Below are 21774 nucleotides of genomic sequence, written 5' to 3'. Positions count from 1 at the left end.
AACGCTTGTGACGGTCTCAACTCAAGCACGGCCCTGAGGCAGCCGACTTCCGGGTCCCTTCCTGACCCCGCTCAGAATTCTCCAGGCTTCTCCCCGCCCCATAGACATCTCCCATCCCCAGGGTTCTTGGTAGCCGCGAAGTGCTAATCTAATTAAAGTCACTTCACCCCGAAGAAGAGCTGAGGCAGTTTCACACTCCTGCGGGGTGGGGTGGGGGCGGGTTTACACTTGAGAATCAGACATCTCTAGTTGGTAAACTGTGTGAGGGATATTTTTAAGTACAAAGCAGGAGGTGGGGAGGGGCTAAGGGGTTAGAGCCACCTGATTTCATCTGGTCAACATCTGTCCTCTTATCTGTCTCTCTAAGAAATCCATAAAATGGAATTAGCAAATGGCTACCTTTCACCCTCAGAATCCTCTTTGCAAGGTTTTTAGAATTTCTAAGAATTCAAGACTCATCAGCAGAGGGAAAACTGGCATAGCCAACAAGGATGTACAGACTTGAGCTTGAGAAAAAGGTTCCCAGACAGAGAATGCATGCCCTCCTTGTCTCTCTCTGCAAATTTCTCCCCATCCTTCAGGGCGGGGAGTCCCAGGCCCTCCCAGCTCCCGCAGCCTTCCCCCCAACCCCGAGCCCTAACAGCCCCACTTGCCACCCCCATTCAGCCAGCGCTCACTCTTTTCTCTCCCCCGGGGTCCAGGGGTCTTAGCTCCCAGCTTCTTGGGCATCCACAAGGCCTGTGTCAAAACTAGCCGCACGGAATCCCCGCCTAGTCCCTTGTCTAATTAAATTAGCTGGCAAGTCCACAGGACTCTAAGAACAGAAAGACTGCAAAGAAATCACAGAATGCACCTTCTGGAAGGAAAGGACTATTTCCAGGACAGGGAAATAGATGAATGAAAAGAAGCCACTCAGTAAGGAGTACAACCGGTCACTTCCCGGTCGTGACCTTCATCTCCACCAACTTGTCTTCCTGCCACAGACATTCTTTCTAGCTGGAATGTATTTCTTTTCTTTTTTTCTAAGATTTTATTCTGCAGTAATCTCTACACCCAATGTGGGGCTCGAACCCACAACCCTGAGGATCAAGAGTTGCATGCATGCTCTACCAACTGACGGAGCCAGGTGGCCCTACATGGAATGCATGCTGTCTTGACTCACAGGAGTTCCGTGACTGTGGGTAAATGACTCCAGTCTCATCACCTAAGTTAGGCGGAGTGTTAGCTGTCTCTCCAGACCAAGCAAGCTCTCCTGATTTAAGGGGTTTTTACTTGAGGGATGTGGGCAACTCTCTTTGCTCAGGAAGTGGCCAGGAGACGGATGGTTCTAGTTCTTTCCTACTGGAAGTCAGCAGAAGAAACCACCAGCACTACTCCAGCAAAAAGCCGAGACGAGCTGACAGGCTGCCTTTGGAAGGCTGACATTAAACACAAAGACACAGACAAATGTCTCTATGCGTTCTTGCATCCTTCTACCATGTTTATTATGACTTTATTACACTAGCCGGAAGACGTAAGTCCAGCGCCAAGCACAGTGCCTCTGTGTGGTGGCCATTTCAGACCTGAAGAATACACGTTAGTGGGGTAGAGGGGCAGGAGGAAAGAATCCATATCACTCCTCTCCAAGGGTAGAGAGCCTCGCGATTGGCATTGTAGAGAGGGTGTGGGTTTTGAGGGATGGGGAAGGGAACACCTGGCTTTCCGGGCAGAAGGAACACTACCATCTTAAAGGTATCAGGAAAATAGGACTCTCCTAGGCTGGGGAGTAAGTTATCATTAAGAGGGGAGGTGCGTCGGGGCGCCTGGGTGGCTCAGTGGGTTAAGCCCCGGTTCAGGTCATGATCTCAGGGTCCTGGGATCAAGCCCCGCATCGGGCTCCTTGTTCAGTGGGGAGCCTGCTTCTCTCTCTGCCTCTGCCTGCCTCTCTGCCTGCTTGTGCTCTCTGTCTCTCTCTCTGTCAAATAAATAAATAAAATCTTTAAAAAAAAAAAAAAAAAGAGGGGAGGTGCGGTGGACGGGACTGCAGGGGTGGGCCAGGCTGGATTACAACGCTATGTTGTGCCACGCTATGGACATTGGACCTATCTTTTAGGACACAGGGAGCCTTTGAAGAACCTAGAGCAAAGGAGTGACAGGAGTGGTTTATACTTTATTGAAAAAACCACCTCTGACTTCAAGCAGAGGATGGCAACAGAAGGAGAAGCATTCAGTGGTTCAAGGACAGCAGACAGCTGAAAGGAATGGAAAGAAGAGGACAGATATGAGAGATACTGGGAGAGAAGAATCAATAGGGCTTGGTACAGCAGAGGCGAGTGAGAAGGAACCATCGAGAGGACTCACGGCTCTGTCTTGGGTGCGACACAGAGGCTCACACCACTTACTGGTAGGAAACACACAAAAAGTGGGCTTCAAGAAAAGGGGAGACAGAAAGCTCGGGTTTGTCTCTACTGAGTTTGAGGTATGGGTGAAGTTCAAGGAGAGATCTCCAGCAAGCAGGTGGCTTAGAGCACAGAGCTCGAGGGAGAGAGGAGGGAATGGTTTTGGAAGATGTCAGCAAACGGGTGGTACTTAAAGTAGTAAGAGCTGAGGAGCCGCACGAGAATACAAAGAGAGCACAGCAGGCCAGGAATTAAATCCTGGCGATCGCGAACGTTTAAGGCCATCTAGGATCACCTAATTAGATGTTCACTGAACAAACATTCTGATTATGATTCGGCCGTCCATATCGGTTTCCCCTCCGGGATAAAATGCACTCATCAATACATATTAGTGTCGAGGTCCCTTGGAAGTTCGATTATATAAATGGGCATTCTGGCTTACAGTCCATCTCTTGTAAGTTGGGGATTATGACTGGTTCCCTCACCGTGAAACTGTGGACCAGCCATGGACCACAGAAGACCACCAAGGCCCTACCACCTAGGAAGGTTCCACCCAAGGAACAGGCCAGCCTCCCTTTCTATGACCTCTGTCTCCCACCCAGCCTTCATCCTGGCTCCCGCTTATTCATAGCCTTGCCCCAAACCAGCTCCGTACACCTGAGTGAATCTTAATTCACATGGTGAAAAGTGCCACTGAAACCCTCCGAGGGCCCAAGAGGAACTGAACAGAAGCCACGATTAGGAGATCCAGGCAGTTTCTCAAATGCTGCCCCCCACCCCTCCTGCTCCCAAAACTCCATCTGCCAGGGGAACCCAACAGAGATTTCCCAGCTGGACACCAGCAGATTTTCTCAGTCCACTTACCATGCTCATTTGACCCAAACCCTAGCTATGCAGAGGCACCTGTCAGCCAAGCAGGTTTCTTTCCTCCTGACACAGCTGAGCTGTCTCCTCTGTGCCCGTGCAGGCCTTGTGTTCTCACAGCCATGTGCCCAAGTCAGCCACACCCCGCCCCCAGCCGTGCCCCCCAACCCCCAATCCTACCTTCTCGTACTCGTCCTCCCCGGGGTTGTGCTTCTGCAGCCAGTCTGCCAGGGGTCGGTCCTTGAAGGAGCCGGTCACCCCGTGCTCCACCTGGATTTTCCGCAGCGTCTCGGCATTGGGGATCATCTCCACCATCCCTGTGAGAGGGGGCTTCGGTGGGGCGCTCTCAAGCAGAGGCAAGGGGACTACGGGGAGGCAACTACGGGAGCCTTGCGGGATGCTTCCCTATATATGAAGCCCGAGGATATTCGGACAAAGTCTGATAATCAGGGGAAAAGGACAGCAGGAGGAGGAATACCACTCCCCCGCCTCATATTCCGCGCTGGGATGCTGCGGGGCCCTTTGGTTTCCCTGGTTCATTGCTGCTGTTCCTCTTTTATTTCTAACTTTTACTGTTGGAGTTTTCAGACACATATACGGGCATGTGTGTGTTTATATATATATATATATATACATGAACAATGTTTATGAATAATTATTCATATATATGTATGAACATTTTAAAAAAGAGTTTATTGATTTATTTGACAGAGAGAAATGAGCACAAGCAGCAGGAGAGGGAGGGAGAGGGAGAGGGAGGAGCAGGCTTCCCGCTGAGCAGGGGAGCCTGACTCCGGGCTGGATCCCAGGACCCTGGGATCATGACCTGAGCCAACGGCAGACGCTCAACTGAGCCACCCAGGCGCCCCTGTATAAACATTTTATACATATATACATACACACACACGTATATGAATAAAGAGAATGGGATCATGACTTCACAGCTAACCATCACCCCGTTTCAAAACTTTTTTTTTTTTTTCAAGTAAACTTTGAGCCCAGTGTGGGGCTTGAACTCACAACCCTGAGTCACAAGCTCTACGGACTAAGCCAGCCAGGCTCCCCCTTACAAATCATAGACACGTCATTTCACTCATAAATATTTCAAGTACAACTAACAAGGTCATAACCACCAAGGCCATTAGCACATCCCAAAAATCAACGATCATCCTTCAACCCAGTCTATACTTACACTTCCCCCTATGGTCTCAAAATAATACCTTTTCCCAGCTGGTTGGTTTGAATCAGGACCCGAAGTCTACATGGCACGTCTGGTGGTTACGTCATCAAGTCTGTTCTACTTTATACCAGCTCCCCTCTCTCTGCTCTACCTTCCCTTTTATTAATGCCCTCACACAGCTTCTACGCCAACAACCTTGCCAGTTTTGTTTTTCTGGAGAAGCACAGATGGGGACGGGGAGGAGGGCAGTAATAAGCCAAGGGGAGCCCTCCACGCCAGCTGCCCGCGCACAGCACCCCTACTCCCAGCTGACCTCTGCCCCGGCCCGTGGAGAAGCAGCGGAAGATGACCATGCGCATGTCCAGCCCCTCCTGGACCCAGATCTTGCTCATGATGCGAATCATCTGCAGAGTCAGCATGTCCTGGCGAAGGTCGTCCCCACACTGGATGGAGAAAGTGACCAGAGCTCGAGTTCATCACCTCCCCTGGCTCCCAGATGCCCCGAGAGAGCCAGCCAGGCCCACACGACGACAGGAGACTACTGCCCAGTTTTCCCACCTCCCCTCTCGGCTCACACCGGGTCAAATGACCAGAGGTGGACCAGCCCCCCCTGCGGCGTCCCGGCTCTTTCTTCAACCCCCACATCGCCATCTGAACTGAACTGAGATTCCCGATAGTCGAGACTTTTTCAAACATGAGTGTTTATACCTTGGATCCGGAACCGACACATGGCCAGTACACACATTACGTGGTGGCATACACGTGTCTCCTGTCCCCCGCTAGATTCATGTTCTCAGACTACAGTGTACTTCTCAGAATCACGACTGTCTGGGTCCAACTGTTAGGACGGACGGACCGTAGGGATCACCTCGTCCAACCTGCACCTGTTCCCTTAATTTCCTCTTCAACATTGCTGCCGGGCAGCCACACGGCCTCTGCTTGAATACCCTCAGGCACGAGCAGATCACCACTGTATCCATTCATCGCTGGGATAGCCGCGCCTTCTAGAAAGCCCTCTGTATACCCAGCTGCCAGCTGCCTTGCTCTGCCTAGCCCGCTGGGGCCACGCAGAATTAGGCTCTTGTCTTGGTCCCCTGATAATCCTTGGCACGTGAAAACGGGAGCAGGGGCTAATAGCAAGAGACCTGCCCTGGGGCTGCTCCTGCCACCCTTCACCCCCTCCTCCCCTCCCCTCCGCCCCTCCCCTTCTCCCCTCCCCTCCTCCCCTCTCCTCTACCACCTTCATCATCCCACCAGGCTTGCGAAGTGTCCTCACCTTGAAGATGACACGGATGTTCTCACCCAGTGGGTCCACATTTTGGAAGGACAGCTTCAGGGGGACGGCGTTAGAGTTGAAGTAGGAACAGTCCTGCCACGGGAGAGGGTAGGGTAGTGATGAGGGTCAGGAAGGAGAAGGGCCTCCGCACCGTGGGTCAAGCTGCTGCCGGGGCTGGTCCTCCTGCTCGCAGTTTCTGCCAGATTGCTCAGGACCCCGCACTCCTTCCTTCCCCCGAGCCAGTGTGTTATAGCCTCAGCCCCACCAAGCGCTCTCTCATGCCTTCAGTGCATTCGGCATACAACCTAGTAGGACGTGACTCCCATCTGAACCTCAGTCTACTCCTCTGTAAAATGGGGCTCCCAACAGGACCAAGTTTGTGAGAGTTGTGAGCGTAAGATGCGATCACCGGCATAAAGCATTCAGAAGACCATAGCACAGAGGCAGTGCTTGGCAGGGACAGAGGACAGCTGCGGTCATTATCACCAGCCTGGGTCCTGCCTTATCAGGGACAACACTTACCCAGCCCCCAACCCAATTCCTCTACATTGTGCAGCTGTCAGGCAGAAGTCCGTACACACTAGGTCTGCAAAGAGACCCCGAATAGGTCTCTCTTCCTCCTCTCAATAATCAGGGTGACAGGACCTCGCCTCCACTGAGCCCTCCCTGCCCCAAGAACCCCAAACCCACCAATCACTCACCCTGGGCACGATGCCCTTAACCAGCAGACTAGGGCTGAGTGGCAGGCGACAGGAGCCAATCAGGGCAAAGAACTGCCTCACCTCCTCCAGGCCCGTGCGGAGGATCCCCTGAGAGGGAGGGGAGAGGGAGAGTAGGGGTGAGGGGGGTGCCCCTAAGCTCTACTGAGAACCAGGCCTCTCCCAGAGCTGGGCGCCCAGGACTGGCTGGGATGAAAACCACCATCTCCGGAGAAGTGTGAACAACCCCCAGGAGACCGAGAGGAAGGAAAAGTAGCCCGGCCTGGGGTGTCGTGCCCGGAACAGTGCGTGGGCAGCAAGCCCGGACAGCTTACAGAGGTGAAGCAGGGGACACCCCAGTGAACTGGGAGAGCAGGGGCATCTCAGGGGGGCAGTATTGCTCAGGCCATTGCCAAGAAAAGCCAACAGCCTGAACTTCAAATTCTCCCAATTTTTTTTTGACAGAATGAGAGTGAGCACAGGCAGGGGCAGGCAGAGGGAGAGGAAGAAGCAGGCTCCTCACTGAGCAGGGAACCCGATGCGGGACTCAATCCCAGAACCCTGGGATCATGACCTGAGCTGAAGGCAGACGCATAAAGGTCTGAGCCACCCAGGCACCCTCTCCCAATTTTTTTTTTAAGATTTTATTTATTTGAGACACAGGGCATGAGCAGTGGGGGGGTGTGGGAGAGGGGCAGAAGGAGAAGCAGGCTCTCAGAGCAGGGAGCCCAACACGGGACTCGGTCCCAGGACCCCGGGACCATAACCTGAGCCGAAGACCAGACACCTCACCGACGGAGCCCCCCAGGTGCCCTGAAATTCTTGCAATGTTTAATGGTAGTAACCAGGAACACTGTTGGCCTAATACGGCCTGGTGGCACGAACAGATAAAGGTCCCCGCTCTGGGTAACAGCAGCCCGAGCTACAGCTCCCAGCACAGTGAACAAAGCAGGACTGAATTTCAGCCCATGCTGGGCTGGGTGCTCTCTCTGGCTGGGTGCTCTTCTGCAGCGAAACAACTCATACAAATAAACTTAGCCTTTAAAGGGAACAGTTAAATAAAAACTGTAACACTGTGCAGGCCAACCAAAACACATCCATGGGCTGTATCCAGCTTGCCAACTGTCACTCTGTGGCCCGTAGGTTAGAGACAGAGTCCCCTCCTTCCGGTCCTTAAATCAGAGATAGCCAAGTGCCATCCTGCTGGTGAGAACATGGAAAGTATTAACAGCTGGTTACAAAAGCCCGGGACTGGGCGCCTGGGTGGCTCAGTCGTTAAGGCTTCAGCTCTATCCCAGGACCCCTGCCTTCGGCTCAGGTCATGATCCCGGGGTCCTGGGATGGAGGCCCGCATCGGGCTCCCCGCTTGGCGGGAGGCCTGCTTCTCCCTCTCCCCCTGCTTCTGTTCCTGCTCTTGCTATGAATGTCAAATGAATAAATAAAGTCCTAAAAAAAAAAAAAAAAAAGCCCGGGCCTAAAATGGGTAGAAACGGCCTTGCCCTCCTCACCTGGCGTGCAGAAGGGGCAGCTTCTCGGACCTGCTGGGCCAGCTTGGCCAGGGTACTGACGAGCCAGCACTGGCGGTTAAACTCCTCTCTCAGCCCCTTGCCACAGCAGCACAGCAAGGCCGCCAGCAGGTACTGGTATCGGATGCTGAACTGAGAATCTTTGAGGCCGTCCTTCAGGAGCCTGCAAGGCAAAGGGTGGGGGGTGGGAGGGGGTCCGGACACTTGGGATCACCCCAAGGATGTGCGGAATGGCGGGGAGGGGTCAGACACCGCTCTAGCTCCCTGGGAAACCCACCCTGAGCCTGAGAGGGAAAGATAAGACTCTGTACGCGTAGCTCATACAGAGCTGTTGAACTGGACCACCCGTCCGTGCCCACTCTGCCTTTAATTAGAGCTCAAAGCCCCTCTGCGGCTCTTTTCTATTTCTGCCACGGATGGATGGAGAGGAGGGCCAGCGATGATCCACACTGTCCCCTGGGGACCCAGACCCCCAGGGAGAACCAGTGCTAGCCCACAGCCACATGTCGAGGCAGCGAGGTCCCGGCACCCCGACGGCTGAGCTCCCCACCCTCGCACACCGAAGAGTAAAACACTCCTGCGCCCAGGACGCATGTCTGTCTCCCGCCTCTCCACACGTGGCTCACCAGAAGAAGTAGTGCGTCACTCTCAAGTCTGAGATGGCTCGTTTCAGGAGGAAGCGCACCAAGGGGCTGTCCAGGTAACACTCGTACTTCAGGGCCTGTTTAGGGGAAAGGGATCAGGAGGCTGTATGGCCTGCCCGCCATCTACACCTGCCACTATCCCGCTGGGGCCCCTGGGTTCCCCAAGGAGGATGCACATGGGCTTGGGGCCCGGGGAGGGGCCATCAGAACCAGAGGGAAGGCCGGTCCGCCCACCTGCACAAGCTGAGGCAAGTAGTCCAGGAGCTCGGCGTCCGACAGCGAGCCGATCCACTGGACGGCCATCCGTCGCACCTCCTGGTCCGGGAAACTGTAAAACAGAGCCCCGCCCCCTGACGCCCGGCTGCAGGCTCTGTGGCCCAGGAGCAAGCCGGCACCCCCATGGCTGGGCTTCAGACACACGGGTGGAGAAAAGGCAACGTCCCTCAGAATCTGCCGAAGCCACTAGAAGAATCCTGAGCGCCTTGTCTGGATAGCAAGCCTTGAGAATGGCCCTGTCCCCTGGTCAGAGCAGGCATGGGGCCACAGAGGAACAGGATGGTGGCCACTTCCATTCCTTGTAGGATTTAAAGAAAACTGGATGGAGTCTTCAACCCCGTTCCGGAAAATCTTTTTCTCAACTCCCACTGTGCTAGAAATTCCTGTCACCGAAGAACCCTTACGTGGATTAAAGCACGATGGTACCATCCTTTAATGCAAAGCCGGCCAGATTAAGAACAGAAAACCACGGAGTTTTACATAGACCGGTACCCGTGGCAGAGGTTACTGAGCAGAGATGAGCAAAAACATGGTCTCAAAAAGTCCTGAAGGCAAGACACAAGGATCGGCTACAGTTCAATAACCAAGAGCAGCAAAAAAGAAGCCAGGAATACTGGGTACCATCTGGAAAAGGCAGCCCGAGGGTCTGAAACCAGGAGGAGCATGTCTCTGGAGAACACTTCCGAGGGAAAGGAGGGAAGAGAGGACTGTGAAAGTCGAACAAAGTGGTAAAGTTTGGGTCACCCCGGTCTGTGCACGTGTCAAGACTCAGCCGACATCCAGGTAAGGCTTAGGCCTTTCTGATTTTGGAAATTTTGCCTCTAAAGAACAAACCAACAAACGTCGAGTTCTAGTTAATGATATACATACACCGAACTATTTAGAGGGAGGTGTGATGTCTGCAACTTACACTGAAATGTACTAAAAAAAGTAAGATGGACTGATGGTTGGCTGGAGGGATATACACACAAGAAAGCAAATACAGCAAATAGTGAAAATGGTTGGGATCTAGGTAGTGGGCCCATGGATGCTCCCTGTAAAATTTCTGGTTCTGCAGTACGCTTAGAAAATGTTCCCAATGTCACACCGCAGGGAAAGGAGACAAAGAAAAAGCAAAAAAGAAGTGAAGACACCCTGAATTTCCTAGCCCACTTTATCACTTCCCCAGGACTGGCTCAGGCTAGCGGTGGGCAGTGCCACGCCCTGGCTCCGGGAAGGACTCCCGGTCAAGGAAAGGCGGGTGTTAACAACTCACGTGGCATGCAGGAGCCCCAGGGCATCCTGGTGGTTCATGTGGGTCCACTGCTTCAGGAGAGCATAGATGTCGGGCAGACAAGCCCACTCCCAGCTGGGGGCGCTGGCGAGCACCAGGGGCAGGGAGCTCACCTCCAAATGGCAATAGTATCGCTTCTCCCACAGGCGCTTCTTGTCAGCGTCTGTGAGCCTGCGGGTGCAGGGAAGCCAGAGACAGCACGGTCAGACACAGGGAAGGGTACTGACTCTCCACGAGAATGTCACACATTCTCCAGATCAGTGGTTCCCAGGCTTTGCTGCACACTGCAATCACCTGGGAAGGTTTATAAAGTCCCTGTGCCTGGGCCATGCTGACACCTGCGGAGTCAGGACGTCTGCAGGCATCAGTATTTTTGAAAGATCCCCAGGTGACTGCAGCGTGTGAAGCAAGGTTTTGGGGCACCAGGGCCTAAGTCTCATCTTTGGTCCTGACATCTCAGGACCTCTCCGACTGAGGCCGAACGCACAGGTCATGGGCACCCCGCAATCGGCCGCCCCTCTTGCGGATGCCCTTAGAGCTCCAGTCCCAAGAGGAGCCACCAGAGGGCAGTGCTCCCCCCCCATGTCCGGGTCTGGAGGGCTGAGAAGCCTCTGGGGCTTCCCGGGGCCAGCTGGAGGGTCTATAGAAGCCACAGCTAATTAAGCCTTGCCTGAGATCAGGTGTCTAATGGGCGAAGGGAGCCGAGGGGCTAATGAAGCAAGGGGTCAGCAGAGGAGTGGGGGCGGGGGATCTGTCGTCATTCAGCTACTTTGACTCCTTGGGTGGGATATGAGGGAGAGATGAGCCCCATCTCCCCTGCCCCGCCCCCACTCCCTATACACGCACGCATGCACAGGCATGGGCACGCGCTCGCAGCATAGGGCCACGCAGTGCAGGAGCCAGAGAGGTATACAGGGAGACCAGGCGGGGCAGGAGCCCCCATCCTACCCATTCCTCCAGCTCCCTGCTCCCCGCTCCTCACCCCTCCCCCTCCAATCCTGGTGAGAGAAGCAGCCCCAAGGATGACATCAGCTTGGACTCGATTCCCCTTGAGAGCTGCCAGCCTGCCCTGACACCTGATCCTTTTTGGAAAGTGACGGGGCCAGAGAAACGGGGCCAGAGAAACGCAAAGGCTGTGGGTGTGGAAGGGGCAGGAGGTAGGGGCAGGGTGGTGAGGACAGGAGCCAGCTGCCCCCATGGATAGCAAGGAGGAGACAACATATCTTGAGGGATGGATGGGGCAAAGCTCTGGTCCTCTGGCAAGCTGAATCTGGACCAGGTCCCCATTGTGCGGACGGGCATTCCTAGATCCAGTCTCCTAGCCCCAGCCTCTCCACTTTGCCTAGTGTCAGCTCAGGAAAAGCAGCCTGGAGGCTGCCCCCAGCGGAGCCCTTTCTCCACTGTGTCCTGCTTCAGCACCAGTGCCCACCCCATCCCACTTCTACTTCCAAAGCAGGTGGATAGGACCTGGAGCTGGCAGGGGAGAGGTCAGACGGAATAGGGCCAGAGCCACATTCGGGAAAGGCCCCGGGCCTCACCAGTACAAGGACTCCTTCCGCATGATGTTCTTAAGCACACGTTGGTCTTCTTCCCGGAGGCTGCCAAACACATAGCGGGGACTGAACTTGTCTCCGGGGGGGCTGGTGAACTTGATGTCAAAGGCTGAGGTGGGGAAGTCGATCTGGGGGATGGTGTCAAAGAAGAGGGGAGAGAAGACAGACAGGTGAGTGAGAAGGTGAGCCGCCACCTTCCTGGCTCTCCAGGGCCTGTCTCAGGTGTTCTCCCTCCCCTGCAGGTTGCTTGTAAAATAACCCCGCTGGTGCGGACTTGGGACTTTGGGGAAAGCCTTTCCCAGTTGTTACTTCCAGCAAAAAATGAGAAGGAAACAGAGGGAGAGAGGAACAGGAAAGTGAGAAAGAGGCTGGGCAGAGATGTAGCCAGGTGGGGAAGGGGGCGCGGCCCCAGGCCAGAACTTTGAACAGAAGTGTCAGCAGGCTGAACCCCTGAGAGCCTCCAAGCTGAGCCTTCAGGGCGGCCCTGAAGGCACTGGTGCCTGATGGGAAGCGAGACCACATGCCAGGGGAGGGCCCTACCGATTCTCAACCCTGTGCCCCCGGCTCCCCTAGCTCTATGCCACCCCATGTTCATCCTCCTAAACTGGGTATCAGAGTGGAGTGGGTCCTACGTTCCCGCAATCAACAAATGTTTAGTGGGAAGTTGCCAAGCAATGTTCTAGGTCCTGGGCTTTGAGTCTGGTTAATTAAGGGAGACAAAAACGCCTGCCTCTGGAGCCTGTGTTGTGTTATTCTATTTCATGCTCTAGCCGCTTTCATATTCCAGATTCCATACCAGAGCATGCCATGATCTATACGAAAGGGGAGCCAGAAACCAGTAACTAGAACTTGGGCTTGACCAACTCCTCCTCCTCTCCCCAGGCAGGGAGTCCACTCCACAAGAGCACTGAGTGGCTGCACGGGAGGGGTGTGGGGGTGGGGTGCCCAGGCCTTCCCCTCAGGCCCTAAAAGGGGACAGCTCAGACTCTATCTGACTCAGTCATGTGTGGGCTCAATACAAAGGACTCCAAGCTGCTGGGCCCCCAGACAGGGGTGCAGGTGCTCAGGTCCTGCCTTTGGCCTCCTTGAGATGGAAGGTAACCTCCAGGAGATGGCACACATTCCACAGACTCACCCTCCCACTCCAGGTCTAACCAAAGTCACTCTGGTTGCTTCTATCACATCAGTGCACTGTGCCCAACATGCCAGCACTTTCTCTTACCTCCTAGCCCAAACCTCCAGGCGGAAAACTCAGAGCTGCCTCTTGGGCAGCCCTGTGCAGGGGGCAGGAGGGACGGTCCTGGGGCCGCGGTCTCACCTGCAGGATGACACTATCCGGCTGGTGGAAATTAGGTGCGCTCCAACGGGCGCTGGGGCTTTCCTGTGTTGCTGGCCATAAACCCAGAAGCTTCCGACCACAGGTCAAGACTCTAAGGAGAATGGAGGGGAGAGGAATGAGCCAACAAACACAATGGCTAAGGAGATGGTTTTCCTCCTGCTCCCCCATCCAAAAATTGGTCTTTGAAGCCACCATCCAACTCTGTCATCCTCTTAGACCACAGGCTCTTCCTTCTTCTAGGTCCTATAAAAGCACACCCCCTCCAGGAAGCCTCTGGATGACCTGGCGGTGGGGATGCCCCACGAGGCAGAGAGGTGGACTAGATGACCTCTAAGGCCCTTCCAGTGACAGGGCCAGATGACGCATTACGCGAGCACTCTGTTTTCACACACCCTGCCCCCCTCCTTGCCCTCCTTCTGCTCAGAAGCTCTTGGTCACATCAGTTGTTCTGGTCTCTACTTCTGTGCCTTGGTCCCCCCACTAGGGCCCTCTGGACTCTGTGGGTGATGAGCCCCACACGGCCAACCCCCCCAAGGGGCACTGGCCAGTGCAACACCCAGGCCCCTCTCTCTATCCCCCTCCTGTCCTTCCGAGGCCAAGAAGCCGCTGGCATGGGAGCCACATACTGCCTGAAGTTGAACAGTGGGGTAGTGACCCAGCCAAGGGCTTCTGGCAAACGCCGCTGCTTATTGGCCTCCGAGGAGCTCCCAGGCAGGGGGATGGGCAGAGCGTAGAGCGTGGCGCAAAGCAGGGTCTCCCGAGGCAGCCGGTTCACCTGTATCGGGAAGCAGATCCTGGGGAGGACAGGAAACCAAATCAGGAGGTGCCGCCCTTGTGGAGGCAAGGGACAGGTGGCCCGGGAAGCTGAGCGGAGCCTGAGAACTTGACCTGCCTCTCGGGATATCAGATGTGCTCCCCAGAGAAGCCTGGAACCAGGACAGGTCACAACCTCCACTGGACACTTCCAGAAGTACACTGTGCTGTTTGTGCAGCCTTTCCGTAGAGTGCGCCTAACATCCTGATTTGGAGGCCACCCCGCGGTGACCAGACAGAACCTGGGCAGCCAAAGCCATCTCAGAGTTCAGGTGACCTCAGGTCCCATAGTGAAGCCACACACCCTGTTTCAGGATTTCTGCAGAGGGTCCCTAAGAAGCTGCTTCTCTTGACAATCCTTATCCCATCCCCCATCCCCAGGCTAAAAACACGAGGAGGAAGGAGCAGCAGAGGAGGGAGAAGCAGCACGGTGTTCCTTGCCCTCGGGCCACCCTCCCCCAATAGTCCTCCCAACTGCCTGTCCTCTCCTGTCCCCTACTTTGCCCAACCTCCCAGGGCACAACACGGTTTGTTCTGGCCCCAAAACATTTTCAAAGCCAAAGGGACAAAGAGAAGGGGCTTCCCAAAGTCCCTGGGGGGAGAGCAAGCAAACTGGCAGAATTGAGACACGTAAGCCTTGCCACTACCCAAGTCCAGATGTGTTCTCCGGGGCCGCCTCTGCCAGGATCACTCCCAGCCACTCCCTCCAAGTTCAGCATCAGGAGTTGGGGTGGAGTGAGGAGGAGAGAGGAGGGGAGCCCTGGAAAGCCCGAGGGAGGACCCACATTACCTTTTGGGGAAGTTGTCCCTGGGCCAAAGTCCACACTGTCACACTCTCCTGGCCAGACCAGGGCAGTTTCTACGCCAGAGGGCACAGAGGCAGGGAGGCCACCCCCAAGGTTCGCAGGAGTTCTGATCAAGCAGCCTCCCTCTACTGCCGCCCCTCACTCCTGCAGGAACATCTCCACCTAAGTGAGGCACTCCCTCCCACCCGCCAGAGACTGGCAGAGCCGTGCTGTCCCAGCTGCCTGTACCCTGGGGGCTCATGGCTATAATTAGGGTCCCTCCACCAGCCAGCAGACATGCCAGGCCTGGGCTTGGCTAGGGGATGGCAGAGCCTAGCTGCTGGGCCTATTTTGAGAATTAGCTGATCCCGGCACCGAGGCAGCAGGACAGTCAGCTGACCCCACAGCAGAGTGGAAAGGGGGCTGGTGCTAACCCCTCTCTGTCAGCCCAGAAGAGGCTTCCCGCTGGGCATCTGGAGGTGAAGAGAATAGGAAGCCACAACCCCTAGAACCAGCCAGAATCCCCTTCTCCTCGGTTCTCAAGTCCTTCCAGCATTCCAAAACCTCTGCCACCGACCATCATCCTGGGTCTGTCAGGATAACCAGCACATTGACTATAGACTGAACCTCCTCCTTGCCTGCGACACTGTTCTCCTTCCCTCTGCAGGCATTCCTCAACATCACATCACAAGGGTCACCTCCTCCAGAAAGGACTCCTGGGATGTGCCGGTTCCAGTCCTGGTTTTGCTATTAGCAACCTCAGAACTACGCACACCTCTGCACCGGGTTCCTCCTCCTTGGAGAGTAGAAAACAGCTTCACTTGTGTGATGTGTATACCCACTGTGTGCTTTTTGCTATGTGAGGCTGAGGCTTCTGACCTGGAACTGGGCTACGCAAATAGGATTTGCACGCACAAATATCTCCCTGTACCCGTCACTGTGTCAGTCACTCGGAACAGGGCAAGCGGAACGGAAAAGGCTCCCCCAGCTAAAAAGATGGCAACAAGGATGGAGAAGAAAGCATTTGTCACGTGCTGGGTACTGAGCCACACACTTCACTTGCAATGTCCCAAAAGTCCCAAAACAGCCCTACATGTCAGGCCCTATTACTTCCCAAGGTTCCACCTACAGTTAGAAACCCTAAGCATGCCCAAGCCTGTGCTTTGAACCCTACACTGTAGTGTCTTCTCCCAGATGCCTTGATCCTGACCATGAAGGTGCCAAGAGTCTCTGCGGGGCACAGGGATAGGGGATCATGGAGAGCAAATCTCCACGGAGCTCCAGGCAGGGACCAGCCCTTTGGGATTTGGGGCTGCATCTAAGACAGGGAGTGGAAGGAGACCCACAGAGCAGGCAGGCTGGGGTAGGGCAGGCCAGATTGCCTCGGTGCCACGGAGAGTCTATGGGAAGAGGGGCTCGGGGCCAACGTTGTGGGGTCTGTCCGGGGCCGGAGCACTGGACAGCACGACCCCCTTGGCAGTGGCAGTTAGGGAGGCCACAGGAGCAGAAGGCGAAGGTGAAACTCAGAAAGGTGAAGGTGAAACTCCAAAGCCACTGGAGGCGGCCATCCCCTGCCTCCAAGGAGTCTCTCCTGCTCCAGCAGTTGTCTGATGAAAGCTATCTGTACAGATTTATTGCTCTGTAACTTACACAAGTGTGAAGACAGGAGAAAGGGCCTCCCTCCCCAGCTGTCCATCTGTTAAATACCCCACCTCTCGCAGTGTTTGTGCAGACTCTGCCTCGGCCTAGTTTGGCAAACTTGGCCTCCCCGAGGACCCCGCTCGGCCTCTAATCTGCACTCCAAACACTGGAGTTCCAGTTCTGCTCTGCAAATAAGGACTCAGACACAGCTGGTCTGGGGCAGTGACGCTGGGGGCAGCAAACAAGGGGCTTTCTGGCAGGTTGCAGGGAGGGCAGGGCCCAGCACAGAGAGGGCACGGGGTGGGCACCCACCTACAGTGCCTCCCCATCCCCTCTACGTGTGCTTGCCTGGATTTCCCTCCTGCTCTGCCTGGCTGACCCCTATCTTCCCAACAGCAAACGCTGGTCCATAAATGCTGATTGATACTTAGTATGTTTCATACTTAGTATGTTTATATTCTATCTCACTGCGATGCCACAATGGCCTCTGAATTAAACAAATGGCCCCACTTTACAGTTTGGGGCACAGAGAAGCCAAAGAGAACACAGGACTAAAGATAGAGCTGGAAATAGAGGCTTATTCCTGTGGCTCCCAGCCCACTTTTCTTTCCTCTAGACAACCTGCCCTTTCCCATCTAGAAGGAAGAAAGTGCAGTCCCCTCTCCTTACTCGATGGATACTTTGGGAAGAAAGGAGAGGATGAGAATCCCCAGACTAGTTAAACCTTTTAAGGGCGACAAGATCAAGATGATGAACTATTATGAAAGCTAACCACTAACTTTTATGTGATCCTTTACTGTTTACAGATAGAGCCTCTGTGCATTAGAAACAGAACTTGTCCCCATCTAAGGGTTAGGGAAGGGAGACTCAAGAGGCTGAGGGATTGCATGGGTAGGTTCGTGGTGGAGCCTGGTTTATTGCAGGTGTGGGCACCTCTGCGGGGTCTGCAGGGGTGGCACTGGGGTGCGGGGGGAGGGCTTACTGCTGGTCCCAGATGATGAGGTGGAAAAGGTACTTGGAAAAGTGAGCCCTTCGGGTGTACAGGGGGCTGCAGAGTTCCTTCCCACCATGACTGAGGGAGCAGGAGAGGTAGAAATCTTCATAGCTGCAATAGAAAGAGGGGAAGGGCGCTCAGTTCCCGAACCCCATCATAGCCACCCAGCCTAGACCCAGCTCCATTTCTCCTGCAAAGACAGACCTCGCTGGTCCCCTGGGGGCTAGAGCATGGGAGCCTAAGGGGATCTGTAAAAGCTTCAGGAAAAGCAGCTGGATCTGGAACCCCCCACCCACCTTCAGGCCCCTCACTGGGCCCAGGGTTTTCCTCCCTTCTTTATTGGGGACCAGCCTACAGCCACCTCCTTACAGTAGGTGGGTGTCTGTGTGCGCATGCGCAAGCGACAAGGGGTGGGGGGAGATGAAATCGACATATGCCGATGTGAATGCCAACACATGGGGGTCCCTGCGGCTCGTGACAGGTGCCTGACAGAAGAGGTCAGAGAAGGCCCTGGTTTCCCAGGCTGCCTCCTTTGTTCTCCGCCAATCGCCCAGAGGAATACATTAAGTGAGGAACAAAGAGTGAGGGGGAAGGGCGAAGGGGGGGGGGGGTCCGGAAAGGAGGGAGGTGGAGCCAAATGCCTTTTCCCCCAGGCCCTGGATGCCAGGGACTAGGCAGAGGAGCCGGGGATTACCAAACGAAGGTCCCCCTCCACCCACCCCTGCAGGCCTAGGGAACTCCCAACAAAGGGTCATCTCCCACCTCCCCGCCCCCTCCCATTGTGCCTCCGCAGGGGAGTGCAGTCATTGGCCTTGGGGCGTGCACTGGGTCTGGGAAGCTGCCATCTGTCGCAGTGTCTCCATCAGCTGGCCTGGGATGGGTGGGGGGCAGGGATGCCGATGCAACCAGCACTGAGAAGGCCTGGCAGGATCGGATGCCGGCAGACCTCCTGCCTCTTCTTGGGATGTCCTGGTCCACAATCCCCCTCAGGCACTTGGCTCCTCAGATCAATCTTGGCACCACAATGCCACAGACCATCGACTCCGGACGGTGGGGTTGCGTGCAGACAGGGAGAAACACTCGCAAAGTCAAACTCCGCTCCCTCTGCCTAGAGGACATTCAGCCCTGGGCTCACCTGGTAGCCCAGGTGATGGGGATGCGGTGGGTGGCATAGACAGTGAAGGCCAGGGGCCCAGTGAAATGGCAGGCCTCCTGGACCAGATCGTGCTTGCGGCTCCCGTGCACGGCCGTCTGGAAGTCCGCGTCGAATGTGCTGCAGTACAGCTCCACCAGGTCCAAGATGGCGGCCGTCAGAGCTTCCACAACCTTCTCTGTGAAAGGAAGGGGTCAGAAGGAAAGGTCACAAGGCCTCAACGAGCCCTGTCCTGTTGCCATGGCACTGGCAGGGATGGTGTACCCCAGGGCAGGAGTCCCCAGATGCCAGTCAGTTTCCAACAGCCATGACGAGGCTCACCCAGCCGTGATGAAATGAGGGGAAAAAAAAGCGGGATCGCGTCATGAGCTTCTCACAAAGTGATACTCAATTATAAACATTCTCCTTATCTTTACATAGGGCTACTTATTTTGTGTTAAATGTCCTTTCTTTTGGGAGACAGTGGGAAGGATCATTGTCAGTAACTTTAAAAGCCATTGCTCGGTAAAAGAAAAGCAGACGATTTCTATGTTGGTCCCTAAAATAATGCTTTGTTCAGGGCGCCTGGGTGGCTCAGTCAGCTAAGCATCTGCCTTCGGCGCAGGTCATGATACCAGGGTCTCGGGATCGAGACCCATGGCGGGCTCCCTGCTCAGCCAGGAGTCTGCTTCTCCTTGTCCCTCTGCCAGCTGCTCCCCCTGCTTGTGCTCTCTCTCTCTCAAATAAGTAAATAATCTCTAAAGTAAATTAAAATAATGCCTTGTGGGGCAGATTATTAATTCATGGAATCCAAAAGATTGGGAATCACTGACCAAGAACCCCAGAAAGCAAAGTTCTGCTTGAAAGATTCACTCCTTATGGAAAATCCTTTATCACCTTCTCCCCAGGCCCATTCTGAGTTGGAAACACAGGCGTCATGAGCCTCCTGGAGAATAATGACACCCCTACCCTAGTAACTTTTCTCATCTGGAGCCCAGGGCTAATTTTGCCTCACTACCCCCAGCCTCCCACGTACACCACCTCATCACCATCTCCCAGGGACACCACAGGAATAACTAGCAAAAATAATGAGAAAACATTTTATGGAAAGAAATGTGCTCTCCAGCTGGAAACACACACACACACACACACACACACACACACACACACACAGAGCAGACCTGGACCCATAAATCAAGGGGCCAGGCAGAAAAAGGAATCTGGGCAGAGACCTATTTTCCGTTGCCCCTGCTGAATAAAGACAAGAGAGTCGTTCCCTTACCTCGGTTTTCCCTCACAGCCAAAACAGTGGGATCCTATTGGGGGAAAAGGAGAGGAAGGGGAGCTTCAGGGCCGTGGCCGTTTCCCACACAGCTGGAAGAAGGGCTTTCCGCAGCTGTGCTCATCTGGACCAGACTGGTCTGAAATGTGAGGAGGAGAGACTCCCCAGGGAAGACAGCGTCATGGTTTGCACCAGAGCCATATGTGATGGACAGAGTGAGCTAGACCAAGGTTAAAGTCATGTCCACCCAAATGAGACCCTCCCACCCTCGGGCCACTCCAGCCCAGGCCATGGTGGCTATCTTGCTGGCCCTGTGTGTGCTGCACATGGCCGCCTCCCCCCGCACTGTGGAGTCACAGAGCTCCTGGCTCAGGGGAGGGTTTGGTTTTGCACCCTACTGGGTATGCAAAGCACCAGGCAGTGCCTCGGTGATGATGAATAAAGCCTTTGCCAGCCCCAGCCCGGGCTCCTGGCAATCAGGCCCAGGGCAGACCTTCGCCTGCCCCCATCCTCAGGAAGAGGGGACACAAGAACTCTTGCAGTTAAACTCCAAACCTGCAAGATGCAGGCGAAGAGGACCTTTTGAGTAAACGGACACCTCGTCACCCAGTTACTTGCGACTGCTGTTCTCCCTGTCCCCAACACGAGCACTCTGAATTCGTTACCTTCTGAATTTTCGGCTGCATGCGGGAGGGGCAGGGAGGCAGCTGGTTGAGGGCGCTGGTGATCTCAGGGGTCTCCACGGCAGCCAGGGCATTGCAGATGGCTTTGACGGACTGGACCACCCTGTCAGCCTTCAGTGGGAAGTCCCCCTGTGGGAGGCGGCACAGCGAGGCTGGCAGGTGAGCCCTCTCAGCCTCCAGCACCCACACTGTTGAGGGAAGGGGTTGGGAGGAGCTGGGGTTCATGACCCTCAGGAGTCAGAGTGGACTCCCGTGCTTGGTCTTCAAACATCCGGCGTTAGCGAACCACCGCTCCTCTGGAATTAGATGAGCCAGGCCCAGGCTCCCGGGTCTTTTCCCTGAACCTCCTCTGATTCCCAGACTCCCTCGGGCAGCTACTGCACAAACACACACATCCCCCAAGACATGCAGTTTTAGTAAAACCAATCCATAGGGAATAGCAAGAAAGCCAGAGACCATATAGGTGCGTTGCCTTACGCCACCTTACAACTCAGTACTGTCACCCAGACCTTCCAGGAGGATCTCCTCTCAGGACCACAGGCAGGCCACACCCCTACGTTCTCCTCTGTGCTTGGGCTCCTGCAGTTTGCTCCCCTGGAATCACTTCACCTGTCCTGTCCTGATCACCTATGGAAGTTCAAATCACGGACCAGCAAAAATCCAGCCTCCTTCTCAGAACCCCCCACCCCGCCCCGGCCAGTCTTCCTATCACTCTCCAGGAGCCCGTGATGAACACATAGCCCCCTGTTCTGTCTACTAATAGCCTTGTGTTACTTTCCCATCTTTCTAGCAGGAACCCAGGCTCCCTGAAAGCCAAGACAATCCTTATGTTTCTCTACCCACAGCAGCAACGAACGCAGAGCCAGGCTAGTACCCAAAAGGTGCTCGGACACCTTCCCCCTCATCCCGGTGAATGGGCGTGGAGCAGAGGCTGCTGGACAGCGGGCGTGGGGTACCATTCTGGGGGTGGGTAGAGGACTGAGGGAGACATAATGCTCAGCTCCCCCAAAGGGAAGAATCCATGAGCACGATGAACTAGCTCTGCGATACAGGGATTAGTTTTGAAGATCACTGTCCTTTTTTTTTTTTTTTTTTAGCTTCGTGACCTTTGGGGCAAATGTTTATTCTCATGGTTTTGAGGCTTCAAACTCCACGAGAATCCAAGTGAGGAGAGTCCCAGCGCTTCCCTACCTCTGGGACCTTCCTCCTCCTGACGGTTTCTCACCTGTGACTCCAGGATATCGGAGCATCTCAAACCAGAGCTTCCTGGGAATCGCTCATAGGATGCACACTCTGGGGCACATTCAAGTACACAAGCGGGGGGGACATCTCTATGTCCTACTCCAGAGACAGGGATCAGGGCATGGTTCCTGACCTACTTCCACAGGGGAGCAGAACCCCTCTTGTCAACTGCCCAACAGCCAGTGGTCTTGGTTT

The 21774-nt window shown here is 55.0% G+C and overlaps 1 protein-coding gene across 1 annotated transcript in view; it reads right to left on the bottom strand.

Moving 5' to 3' along the window:
- Nucleotides 1-21774, bottom strand: part of PIK3C2B (phosphatidylinositol-4-phosphate 3-kinase catalytic subunit type 2 beta) — a 64206-nt gene that overhangs the window by 11107 nt on the left and 31325 nt on the right. Inside the window, exons 9-23 of the mRNA XM_080824700.1 lie at nucleotides 20320-20466; nucleotides 19655-19688; nucleotides 18376-18571; nucleotides 17229-17351; nucleotides 13634-13801; nucleotides 12987-13098; nucleotides 11654-11796; nucleotides 10098-10286; nucleotides 8801-8894; nucleotides 8549-8643; nucleotides 7905-8085; nucleotides 6400-6507; nucleotides 5699-5791; nucleotides 4736-4865; nucleotides 3423-3559 (exon numbers count right to left, since the gene is read on the bottom strand). Of these exons, the coding sequence (XP_080680826.1) occupies nucleotides 3423-3559; nucleotides 4736-4865; nucleotides 5699-5791; nucleotides 6400-6507; nucleotides 7905-8085; nucleotides 8549-8643; nucleotides 8801-8894; nucleotides 10098-10286; nucleotides 11654-11796; nucleotides 12987-13098; nucleotides 13634-13801; nucleotides 17229-17351; nucleotides 18376-18571; nucleotides 19655-19688; nucleotides 20320-20466 (1950 nt within the window). The remainder of the gene's footprint in view (nucleotides 1-3422; nucleotides 3560-4735; nucleotides 4866-5698; nucleotides 5792-6399; nucleotides 6508-7904; nucleotides 8086-8548; nucleotides 8644-8800; nucleotides 8895-10097; nucleotides 10287-11653; nucleotides 11797-12986; nucleotides 13099-13633; nucleotides 13802-17228; nucleotides 17352-18375; nucleotides 18572-19654; nucleotides 19689-20319; nucleotides 20467-21774) is intronic.

This window comes from Martes martes (assembly GCF_963455335.1).
Source record: "Martes martes genome assembly, chromosome: 15".
In the NCBI taxonomy this organism is placed as follows: domain Eukaryota; kingdom Metazoa; phylum Chordata; class Mammalia; order Carnivora; family Mustelidae; genus Martes; species Martes martes.
The sequence above is the reverse complement of the archived record's forward strand: the minus strand, read 5'-3'. Positions and strand labels throughout refer to the sequence as shown.